Source organism: Meles meles, chromosome 4, assembly GCF_922984935.1.
Source record: "Meles meles chromosome 4, mMelMel3.1 paternal haplotype, whole genome shotgun sequence".
Taxonomy (NCBI): Eukaryota; Metazoa; Chordata; class Mammalia; order Carnivora; family Mustelidae; genus Meles; species Meles meles.
The window spans coordinates 3,694,002-3,706,960 of record NC_060069.1 but is presented as its reverse complement, the minus strand read 5'-3'; the positions used below and the strand labels follow the sequence as shown (position 1 = coordinate 3,706,960).

The following is a 12,959-nucleotide window of genomic DNA, read 5'->3' as shown; positions in this document are numbered from 1 at the left end:
TTGGTAGTTACTTTTAATCTCGATTTTTAGAGATATAATTCTGTCATCTTCTGGTTCCTATTGCTGCAATTGACATACTGACAATAATTTCTTTCCTTCAGGTTTTTTAAAGGTTTTCCCCTTTATCTGTTGTACTTTGCAATACTACAATGCACCTAGATGTTGATTATTTTACTAACCTTTTGTGGAACTGTTGGGCATCCTTAATGTGGGATTAATGCTTTTCATCAATTCTAGAAAACTCCTAGCCAATCACTTACCAAATAGTGTCTTTCTCTCAGCCTCTTTACTCTCTCATTCTGGGACTCCTATATGTTGGAGCTTCTCATTCTACACTCCAAGCTTCTTACTGCTGGTTCATGTTTTTCTATCCCTTTATTTTTGTCTATGTTTTGCATCATTTTCTCAGTTGTATGCTTTAGTTCTATTTAATTTATTGAATTAGAGCAGCATCCATACCCTGGGAGGGCCTCACAAACAAAGCCCTTTCATCTCCAACTATTTTTGAGGCATGACCTGCAGGCCCTTCCAGGCAGTGCCCTCTACCCCTGCTTTACCCTCTACAGAGGGGAACCTGGCTAATCAGGAAAGAAACTCCCTCCGAAGGTAAACAGTGAGTAGAGTGTACATATGGTAGAAAACAAATGGGTCTTGGTACCATGTTGTGGAAATTATCTCACTGGGGTAGATAAAGGAGGAGGACAAGCTCAGGCGGCACGGTTGAGCCCCTCCTCCGCTGCATGGCCCATTTGTGACGTGGGCACCAACCTCCCCGAGAAAACGCCGTCCCTACACCCTGCACACTAAGAACTGGGCTGTCCCTCTGTCGTGTGGTGCTCTGTGTCAAGTCGGACTCCACCATGGCCGTGACTGCCTGCCAGGGCTTGGGGTTCGTTGTTTCACTGATCGGGATTGCGGGCATCATTGCCGCCACCTGCATGGACCAGTGGAGCACCCAGGACTTGTACAACAACCCGGTGACCGCTGTTTTCAACTACCAAGGACTGTGGCGCTCCTGCGTCCGTGAGAGCTCGGGCTTCACCGAGTGCCGGGGCTACTTCACCCTACTGGGACTGCCAGGTAAGGGCTGGGTGCTGTGGGCCGGCAGGGAGATGGAGGCCGCTGCCTGGGGCACCATAGAGGGATGGCTGAGAAATGAGGCGCAGCAGCTACCAACACCAGAGTCAGAACAGGAATGCAGCAACCTTAGGGAAAGGCTCTTCCTGAGTTGTCAGGGCTCCTGTTCCCCTCACTGGTTGGTGCCCAGTTTTCCCCAAGGGGTTCATCGTTTCAACAACTCCTATGTGAGCAACAGCATGGAGACTCAAGCACACAGAGGAACAGGACTCAAGAGCCCCAACTTTAGCCCCCAATTCCCCCTCCCTGAAATGGGGACTGTGGATCTCATAAAGGAGTTTCATCTCCAGGCCATTTTATTCCTGGGCCCGACTTCCAGGAAGCCTGAGCCCGCAGCAACAACAGAAAGGGGCAGAGGAAAGAGATTCATACAGAAGAAGAACTGAGTGCCAGGGTTCTCTGAGGGGTGCTGAATGGGCCCCTTCTCTGGGGCTCTCGGCTCCTGCCCTCCAGAAAATACTGGCCACATGGAATCAGATTCCGGGTGCTCTCTCTGCAGAGGGGCATTCTGTGGTAAGGGATTTCTGCCATGGAAGCAAGATGTGTGGCCGTGATTCCCCAGATTGGTAAGAACCACACAAGGATTGTGTGTTTGTTGGCTTAGTAGCTTGGTCATTTTAACTTGAAGAAAAATTCAAGTCTCAAGAATAGGTTTTAAAAGTGGTTTGTTTTTTTTTTAAAGAGGAATGTTAAAAGTGTCTTTCACTCATATAACAGAGTAAAACTTTGAATAAACTTGTCATTTTTATTTTTTAGTTTTTGTTCCTTCGGTAAATATACATCAAAGTCTTGAGAGGGACACTGATCCAAGAAGGGCATTAGAGGGAGCACCAGAAATAGAAAATGGGGCTTCCCCTTCAGGAACTTGCCATCTGACTATAGGGTCAAGGCTTAGAAATGCAGAGAAGGTAACAAGTAAAGACTTAAGTCACACAGTGAATCATTCTTTTATACACTCCACACCTACTGATGGAGAGCTCACTGCAACCTCAAGATTCTTGGGGCTAGCACCCTTGAAATGATGAAAGTGCACCCTTGGCTGGGTATGACCCGGTGCCAATTGAGGTCAGAGGGCCAGGGCTGCAGAGACGAGAGGAGTATGGAACTGCTCAGGAAAGGCTCCGCTGAGGAGGAAAAAACATAAGTGAGCCTGGAAAGGCAGGTAGGGTTTGGAAAGGGCAGGGACATGGAAGGAAAAGCGGCATGAGCAAAGGCACAAGGGTGCTACCCCTCAAGTCTTACTTGGGGGAAAACTAAAGAGTGACCTTGGCTGGAGGAGAGGGTTCGTGTGGGCACAATCATAGAGGGCAGTGAATGTTCTCTTCAGAGGTGGGGACTGGGCATAAACAAGAGGACATGAGTCAGGTCAGTGGGTGACCAACTGCAGATTCAGTGGGGTCTCTCTCCATGAGGGACTAGAGCAAAGATGAGCCTCTCCCACATCCTTGTATCCTGCTGACCCAGGCTTAGCTCTGAGTCTCTCTCACCTCAAATGCAAAAGTTCAGTCTCTCCAGAGACTAGGACCTGGGTCCACGTCGAGCTAGAGGCCTTGGTGGAGGGACTCAGCCACCCAGAGCGCCCATCTGAGGCGTTCACACGTTCCACAAAGGGACGATAACAATGGTGGTTCACGGGCTAGGACTTGAGTAAACAACTGGCTTGCGACATTTTGTGTAACCCTGCAAACTGCCCTGTGAGTTGGCACTATTATCACTCTTTTAGAGACAAGGAAAATGAGTTTGAGTGACTTGCCCAAGGTCAAATACAGATGGAGACGGGGCTCAGACCCTGTTGTGCCTTCACCTAAGCCCCAGAGGGTTACTCTTATATGAAGACCTGAGACTCTCGGGCTCCAAACAGAAATCTCACCTCACCCAAAGCAAAAGCCCCCAGTGTTAAGGGGTCTTCCTAGCCTCACCTCCTGCCTGGTGCCCCAGCCCCACACAGACTTCTCCTTGGGCAGCTGTCCTGGACTAACAACAGCTATCAACGTGACCCATACATATTTTACAGATGGAGTCTGAGAGGGGCAGAGGAACTCGCCCAAGCTCACAGAGCTAAAATCGGGCCAGACCGAAACTGCCCATTAGGCCTTCTCTCGTAAACTTCCAGTGTGTGTGTGCGCGCATGCATATATAGCATATATAAGTCCTGTCAGTAGAGAGTTTAGAGAACCATTTTTATAAAGAATTTTATAGGAATCCCTTTTAAAGGAAAAAAAATTCTTACAGACCCTCAATGTTCACTTAAATTATACTTATTTTAATGTTACTTTAATGTATTCAAGTAGAACAATAGATTTAAATTCCCAATGCATGTAAGTCTTATACAAGTACAAAACGCACATTAGCAAATATAATATAAATAACACTGAAAAGCTAATCAATCCGAAGTTCAAAATTAGTTTGGTGTTAGGGATAGTGTTCATTTGCATTTGGATTTTAACAAAGATACAGCCTCCAGGCCATTGTTTCATTTTATTTGTTTCAGTGTTTCAACTTCAGATTCTCTACTTGCGTAGGTTTGTTTTACAAAATGGTGTTAGTAAGTTTGAGGTACTCACGTCTCACACTCAAGCACAACCCCGTCATTCCTGTGGTAATAAGGTTTCTGAGACTCAATGGCTCTCTGTAGTGGTCTTGTTCATTTGAAGTAAGGTTGTATTGAAATGTGGGTCTAAAATTATCAACCCAATTATTTCTGGAATTGGGAGGGAACGTTCTCTGCTATATATTTACCACCACTGATTGCTGCTATCAGGTATGTGCAAGGACCCGGCAAGGAAATGCTTGTCGGGGAAGCTGGTGTGGTGTGGACCCCAAGGCACGGGTGCCCTAGCTTGAAGCATCAGTACCACAAAGCGAGGAGGTTCCCCTGACTGTATTTTCTGTTTGAGCAAGAATGAACCCTTTGTTCACGTAGCAGTTGAGAATACTTAATTGTATTCCGGTATAAACGTGATAATTACCACCAACACAAACATGAACCCTAAAAGCCAGCCTGAGGATCTGGAATGTACTTGTTTTAATGTCCTTTTCGTTGTCACTGAGATAAAAGAACAGAATTTTTAAACTTCCACTGAGAAGCCGCACACACCCCAAAATGCAAGCACAGACGCAGGCTCAGAGGGAAGAAGTCAGGCCCAACCAAAGCTTCCAGAGAAACTCGAGGAGTAGGACTAGTAGTCAAACTTCCTAGATAAAATCCTCTCACTAGCCGCGCAACTGGAAGCCAACCTGCCCTGGGCTGATCGGGTTTGGACAAGTGCCCCTCTTGGCGTGAAAAAGAAGTTTTACTAAGAAAAAGTTAAGTCTTAATTAAATGGAAATATATACTACAGTTTCCTAGATGATGATATTATAAAGATATGAATTTTTGAAGATGGGAATTTGTCCCTAATTCATGTATAATAATAAATCCTATATTATTTTATTATTATCATTAGTAATAAATTTATTGAGACCTAACTATGTGTAGGTATTTGTTTAATAAATTAGCATATGTTAATGTGCATAAGTTATACAATTATATGCATTTACCTAAGTTACTTATGCATACTTAAATTTTCACAGCAACACTATGACGTTAAGCAGTAAAATTATCTCCATTTTATAGCTGAAGAAACTGAAGCACGGGAAAATTAAAGAATTTGCCTGATGATACTGTAACAGTAAGTGACAGGGGAGATTCAAACCCAGGCAGACTTCCTCCAGAACCTGGGCTACATACCAAGAATTCTAATCAAAATACCACCGAGAGTTTTCCTTCAGGAACTTGACAAAGTTGTTTATCCATAAGAAGAGGCAGAGGAAATTAACTTTTAATAGTTTTCTTACAGAATAAAATGAAAATAGTGGGCTAACCCGACCAGATATTTAACTAAATTTTAAAGTTGTGGTAATTAAAAGTGTGTTTTGGCCCAAAGATGGACAGAAAGGTAAATGGAACAAAATCTAAAATTAAAAAGACATATATGTGAATTTCATATAGAGAGGATTTAAAAAGCAATGGGGAGAGGAAAGCTTATTCAGTAAGAACTTACAGAAATTGGGGCGCCTGGGTGGCTCAGTGGGTTAAAGCCTCTGCCTTCAGCTCAGGTCATGATCCCAGGGTCCTGGGGTGCTGGAGTCCTGGGATCCTGGGATCGAGCCCCACATTGGGCTGTCTGCTCGGCAGGGAGCCTGCTTCCTCCCCTCTCTGTCTGCCTGCTTCTCTGCCTGCTTGTGATCTCCAGTCTGTCAAATAAATAAATAAAATCTTTAAAAAAAAATTTTAAAAAAAGAACTTGCAGAAATTATCAATTAGCTTTTTTGAGGGGAAAAAAAGAATTATAATAAAACCAACATAAATACCAAACTAGATTCCAGATTAAGTAATGTAAAAATAAAAAAATACTTTTAAATCTTCTAAAATTCTAGAATAATTCTAATACTGTTTTCTTCCTCTAAATAGGAAACAAACTCCTAAGCATAGAAATGACGGAGGAGTCACGATCTCAGGGTCCTGGGATCGAGTCCCGCATTGGGCTCTCTGCTCGGCAGGGAGCCTGCTTCCTGCTCTCTCTCTTTCTCTGCCTGCCTCTCTGTCTGCTGGTGTTCTCTGTCTATCAAATAAATAATAAAATCTTTTAAAAAAAAATTAAAAAAAAAAAAGAAATGACGGAGGAAACACAAAAGCAAACTCATCTAACTACATTATGCAACAAATATTTATTAAGCACATATTATGCACCAGGTAGTATGAAGCAATAAATAGAATATATAAAACCATGAAAACATTTAAAAAGCAAATAATCAATGAGAAAAGATCTTTTTAGTAATTATAACAGTACTCTATGTTGGCTAATTGAACATAATAATAAATAAATAAATAAATAATGGTATATTAAGATCTTAAACAGATAATTTATTCAATAAATCAATAGGCAAAGTCCTAAAATTCCAGTAAATAAATGAGAAAGGAGTACAATCTGACAATTCAGGAAAAGGAAAAAAATAGATTTTCATAAGCATTTGTTTTTTAAAAAAAGTTTCAAACTCATTCAAATTAAAACAAATGATTGTGTATAACTTTACCAAATTCACAAATTAGATAAAGTGTAATGAGACAAGATCTTTCAAATACTGCTGCTAGAATAAAATTCATAGGAAAAAAAATCTGGTTCTGTATCAAAAAGATTTTTTAAAAACTTCATGCCCTTTGATATCTTAATTCTACTCCTAGGAATCTATTCTAACTAATCAGAAATGCTGGCAAATAGTTTTGCAAGGATGTTCATCATAACCTTGTTTTTCACACACACACACACACACACACACACACACACACACACCTTGGGGAGGGGTATAATCCAACTGCATAAGAATAGGTGCTGTGTAGGTGAATAATAGCACGTCTATGTAACAGAATATTAATCTGCTAGTCCTAAAACACTAATTTGCTCATATTGAAATAAATATTTAATATTACACATAGTTAGTGATGTTTACAAAGAGCTTTAATTGTCTATATATGCAATTAAGTTAAAAAGAGCAAAACATCAAGTCATATAACCTCTTAATCATGTGAAAATACATATACAGAGAAAGGATAAAAAGAAAATAAGCCAAATATTTTCCCTAGTATTTAAAATTATGACTGATTTGTTAAAATTTCTTCTATTTCCAAATTTTTAATTATGAGTACCAAAAGATCTATTCTAATCCCTAATCGGAAATTAGAGATATACCGTGTGGTAATATTTTTTAAAAAAGAAATTAACAGACATATCAGTGATTTGTCTTGCTAGTATATTTGTTTTACTCCTCCTGTATTCCTAGCTGTGATATTTTATATTGCTATTCAACCACCATATTTTCCTAATTACCACAGAAGGCATTTTACATATTATTATTCCTAAAATGATGTAAGGAAAGGGTGGGAGAAATTTTTTCTCCAATATCAGTAAAACAATATGAACTGCTGAACATTTATGACCTACAATGGCACTACCAGACCACATTTAAACCTGAATATAGGGATGATTTCCCTGAAGAAATCAGCAAAAAAATTTGCTCCATTTTAAAGATTATTAAACAAAGTTATACCAACCCCACTATTGTTCAACAGAATCAGACCATGAATTATTATTACTACATATTATTATAATCAGACCATGAGTTGTTATTATTATTAGAGATACATTTAATGTATTTTAACAAAGCCTCTCCCATGAGCAAGGAACCCAGATTTTCCTCTGTGGACCCCCATTCGCTCTTGAGCAGTTACTCTTAAAGCCGTGGTCCACTCATTTTATAGCCACCAGGAAGTGACAGATTCCGTCTTCCAGATGTTTTAAGATCTATCAATATTTATTTCACATTAAAAAAGTACATAGATTTACATTTTTTTAAAAATATGGAGATGGGGCGCCTGGGTGGCTCAGTGGATTAAAGCCTCTACTTTCCACTCAGGTCATGATCCCAGGGTCCTGCTCAGCAGGGAGCCTGCTTCCCCCCCTCTCTCTCTGCCTGCCTCTCTGCCTGCTTGTGATCTGTCTCTCTGTCAAATAAGTATATAAAATCTTTTTTAAAAAATATGGAGACTTACATTTTCTCTATATTCATTCAGTATTCTACTAGATAGAAGTAGCTTTAGTTTATCCTTTAAAATTAACTTTTCCTTCTTCCAAGAAATAAAGTCACTGTCACCATTTCAAACAAGGAAGAAAGCTAATTCATTATTACCTGAATAATGTTTTTCCCCAGGTCTTACAATTTTGCCTAAAGCATTTGCATAGGGAAGGGGAGGGAAACAGCAATGAGTGAGAATAGGTAACTTGTAATAACCTATTTCTTTTGTTTTTTTCATTTTCCATCTACTATTTCAGTGACATTATAGTCAAGGTATGGGGTGGGTGTTAGACAAAGGTCAAAAAATGAACAACTGGAAACCAAGCTCTTTAGGAATAAAAACACTGCGTCTTGGTTGAAACAAGAGTAAAATGGACTCTCTCCATAGAAACGCTGGCAGAATCATTATTGAACTATTCCAGTACTTTCCAATCTAATTGGTCAATCCCCATCCAGCAGCAGATACTAGAGGCCCTTTTTCTAGTTGCTTCCTCCTCACCTTTTGTACTTGGCCTTGTAACTCGGTTCAGGGAAAACAGACACCAATGCTGTTTCACTAAAAGGGATGTAACTCCTGCTTACTCTCTTTTTCTGAGTTTTCTGGCTCCCGATTCACTCTCTACACTGATCACAGAACCTAGAGCAAGATACACACTTGAGGGGAGTGTGGTGTTCGTTCAAACTAGGGGGAGACCGCCCATATTTGCTTTCTGTGTTTGCTGGGGAGAAAAAAGGAATGGGAGCAGTGGCTGGGTGCACTCAAGATAACATTGAAATGTCCAGATGCAAAGGCTTGTTTCCTGGAGAACCTGTACAGGTTAGAGATTGGTATGTTGGATGTGTTTCCAAGCCTGGAAATCCAGAGCTGGGGAAGCTGTAATTAAAATGGTTCTGGGGGTGCCTGGGTGGCTCAGTCAGTTAAGTGTCTGACTCTTGATTTCAGCTCCGGTTTTGATCTCAGGGTCATGAGTTCAAGATCCATGTTGACTCCATGCTGGGTGTAGAACCAACTTTAAAAAAAAAAAAAAAAGGTGGTTCTGAATTCAGAGGCAAGACATGCCTGATCCCGAGAAAGTAACAGGTCAGTCAATTCTCTTACAAAATCGAACTGGGTAGGCAACATGCAATGGCTAATTTCTGGTCAGGTCTCTCTTTTTTGGATTATATAATTCCTGATATTTTGACCAATTGTAGTGAAAACTTTTGTGCAAAATGTTGAAGACAGTGTGTGAGATCTGAAAGGGTGCTGAAGTATTCTACTTTATTATGCAAATGTTACAAAGAAACCATGACCTGCAGCTACTGAGCAGTTTGCCCAAAATCATCTAGCAAACAGCATGTTAGTGACAGTGTCAGGAGCAGATCCCAGGGCTCTCAGTAACCAGATCAGACACTTGGGCCCAGCCAGCCCTGAGCCATTCTCTGGCCTTTCTAGAACCTTCTGTGTCTGCCATGTGGTCTCCGTGTGGTTCTCATGGTGTGAATGAAAGGGTGACATGGAGGTCAGCTGGACATCTCGCTGCTTCTCCTCCTATTACCAATACCTGTAAAACAAAAGCAAATCTCTAGGATTTGCCTTCCTGTTCTCAAAAGTGGGGACACCTTGCCTGCCTCTGCCACTCCACATGGAAATGGAGAAAGAATATCAGACCAGAAGTGGGGACTGGAGCTCCATCTTTGCTGACTTTAATGCGGGTGTGATCCAAGGCACTTGGAACAAGTTCTTCAATCTATTCCTACTTCCTTGCCTCAAAATAGATATGAGTTGGGATAATAATACCTACTCTACCCATTTCTGTAAGAGCAAAATGGAAAGATGTGCATGGGAAGTAGTTTATGAGCTGTGAGGAGAAAATGTGGAAGTCTGATTCAAGGCGCAGACTCCGGGGCCTTTGTTTTAAGTGAGGTCAGCCAAAGTGGTTTCCTGTGATGAGCAGAGCCTCAAGGAAAAGCTTGTAGGGGCGCCGGACTCACCAGCGTTCTCCCCAGGTGACGGCCGGCGAGCTTAAGGGACAGAGCCAGAGCTAGGGACCCAAGAGAGGCTGGCACGGCCTTTGCGCAAGGTGTCCATTCGGGCCGCTCGGCTCTCAAACCAGCTGGACCTGCGCAGCTCGGCAGGACAAGTGCCTCTTGGGGCTGCTACCCTAACAAATGAAAAAATAATGCCCTTGAACCAAGAGTGAAACTGAACTATCTAAGGAAAACACTGTGAGCAAACACCAAGAGCTTAGGGAAACCATCTGATTCGGGCAGCCAGGCTCAGGAGCACTGCCCGCCCGCCCACGCCCGGCTCAGGAGGAAGGTGCAGCTCGTCCTGAGCAGGTGGTCGGAGGGTGCGCGGGCTAAGGCCATGTCCACCACCACATGCCAAGTGGTGGGCTTCCTCCTGTCCCTCCTGGGCCTGGCCGGCTGCATCGCCGCCACGGGGATGGACATGTGGAGCACCCAGGACCTGTATGACAACCCCGTCACCTCCGTGTTCCAGTACGAGGGGCTCTGGCGGAGCTGCGTGAGGCAGAGCTCAGGGTTCACCGAGTGCCGGCCCTACTTCACCATCCTGGGCCTTCCAGGTAGGCCGGGCGGGGGACCGGCCGGTGAGGGCCGGGCAGGGACTGACCCGCGCTCCCTGCGGCACCGGGGTGATCCTGCAGCCTTGGCTCAGAATAAAAGGTGTGAATAAGAGAAGTTGGCCCCGTGATAGAGAGGGTTAGATCATATGGGAGAAAATTGGAGAATTCATACTCAAGTCAAAGGAAGTACAGGGCATGAAGAAAAGGGATCTATTCTTAGGGCATGCTGGGGATACTAGAATAATGGTCTTCAAAGGAGGAAATCAGGTGTATGTATGTGCCTCTGACTTGCTCTTGCCTGCACATACACGGAAGCAAGGAAGTAGGATGGTGAATATTTTCTTCTAGCCAAAAATGTTGACTGAGAGCTCATTTCCTTTCATTTTCAATTCAATTCAATTTAATTTTTCTTTGAAAAGTTGGAGTCTCGGGGCACCTGGGTGGCTCAGTGGGTTAAAGCCTCTGCCTTCAGCTCAGGTCATGATCCCAGGGTCCTGGGGATCGAGCCCTGCATCGGGCTCTCTGCTCAGCAAGGAGCCTGCTTCCCTCTCTCTGCCTGCCTCTCTGCCTACTTGTGATCTCTGTCTGTCAAATAAATAAATAAAATCTTTTAAAAAGAAAAGAAAAGAAAAGTTGGGGTCTCTAAAGTGCCAGAAAATATATATTGCCATTCAATTATAAATACCCCTTTTCTTGCTTTGCATTGAGAAGTTCTAGTGTGCTCTCCTAAAAAACAACATATGCCAGAATACTATAAAGTTATAATTCAAATAATCTCACAATATAAATACAATTATAAATGTGACATCTTTTTATCCCTGAAGATGAAGTACGTTAAACCCCTGCTTTTCATACAGATTATTATTTCAAACGTGCACATAGGAACTTTGCATTCTAGATATCCTGGGAGCTGCTTGTATTTAAAGAAAGAGGGTGGGCAAAAAGAAAATAAAAGGCCATTCTAACCAGTGGCTCCAAGGACTGGCCAAAGATATGAGTTTGGTGAGGAGGTGTTAGGTTTGCCGCTCTGAAACGAGCACCTTGTGAGCAGGAAGGTTGAAACAAATTTGCATGACACTGCCTATCCAGCACTTGAAATTGAATTATGAAAAGCAATTCAACTAATGTATCTTCATTTTTGGAAAGAAATAGGAGATGGGTAACAGAGTAGAATTGGAATAATTGCTGCATTTTGAAAGCCACTTTTTAAAAAGATTTTATTTATTTATTTGGCAGAGAGAGAGGAGAGAGAGAAAGAGTACAAGCAGGGGGAGCAGCAAAGGGAGAAGGAGAAGCAGGCTCCCCGCCCAATAGGTAGCTGGAAACAGGACTCAATCCCAGGACTCTGGGATCATGACCTGGGCGGAGAGCTGACACTTAACCAACTGAGCCACTCAGGCACCTCTGGAAGTCACTTGTACTGCAGGTCCAGCAGGATCACCAACTGAGACCTGCTTCGGGAAACAAGGCAGGTAGGCCCTGGCATAGGGCAGATAGCCACAGAGGAGGTATTATACTGTGGTGTGAGGGGAGAGGTCAGAAGACAGAAGGTACAAACATGGATTGCTGAGCTGCTCGCCTCACCTTATTTTAACTATTAAGTGAAGGGAAAAGATTGACCTCATACTCAAAATTAAGGGATGACATCCTATGACTTCATACCAAATAACCTCCACCCAGGATCCCACACATTACCAGTCTCTCACTCATTCTGTTTCTTTTCCACACATGGAGCCCCACACCATCCTCTCTCATCATCCCCTCTGATCAGCCCCTGTCCTTCCTCTTTCATCTCTCCTCCTTACTTGGGCTTATATTTTTCTCTCCTAGAAGACCTCATGATTCTGATCATTATCAAATTCTGTCTCTCCCTGGGTCACTGAAAACCAAATTAAAAGAATAAATTTCACTTCCCCCTCTCACTTTGTCTTTCTCAGTCTGCTTTCTATCCTTCCTCTCTTTGGAGTGTTTACTCCTTTGACTCCAGCAGATGGTCAGGTAGACCTTCCAATCACCAGCTTCCAGTTCTCAGTTCTCATCTCCCTAGATATTTTAAAACCCAAACTTTCTCATGGATTCCCCATTCACATAAATTCAGGGCAGAAATGACAGCCTGAAGCCCACAGCCCCCTACATGCCTCGCCTTGCCTGACTTCTCTCTTACTATTCCTCTGTCCCCAGGCTGTGCTCCTCCTTGTCCATGTACTATACCGTGGGCTTGGTCCTGGATATCCATTTCCCCCAGTGCCAAAAGCCCCCCTCCACCGCCCCACTGCCATCTCACAAATCTTCTCACGTGCAAGGTCCAGCTCAAATATGACCTCCACTATGAGGCCTCCTCACATGGCCAAATTGAATAGGTTCCCACAAATCTCTGTGCCAGACCTAGGGCACACTGAAAGCATTGAGCGTATCTACCCTTGTGACACTGCTCACAATTTTGAAAAGCTGAAAAGCTCCAGGCAGCCCTCACACAGGTACACCCCAGTCCTTCCTGTCTGGATCAGGGGAAGAGGATTCCATCAAAAGCCAGGAAAGACATTTCTTGAGCCTGAATTGCCAAAAAGGAGATACCTTAAATAACTGATAATGTATGGCCATGGAGAACAGTGCAGATTTAAGAACAGCTGGGCCTCCTGC

The 12,959-nt window shown here is 43.0% G+C and overlaps 1 protein-coding gene across 2 annotated transcripts in view; it reads left to right on the top strand.

Moving 5' to 3' along the window:
* The first annotated feature begins 860 nt into the window (after window positions 1-860).
* The window catches only part of CLDN18 (claudin 18), a 33,197-nt gene continuing 21,098 nt past the window's right edge, over window positions 861-12,959 (top strand). The window contains exon 1 of one of the 2 annotated variants that reach the window (XM_046003886.1): window positions 861-1,080. In XM_046003886.1, coding sequence (XP_045859842.1) covers window positions 861-1,080 — 220 coding nt within the window. Of the gene's footprint in view, window positions 1,081-10,099; window positions 10,320-12,959 lie in introns of those variants that run through there. The other variant, XM_046003885.1, reaches the window with a different exon arrangement.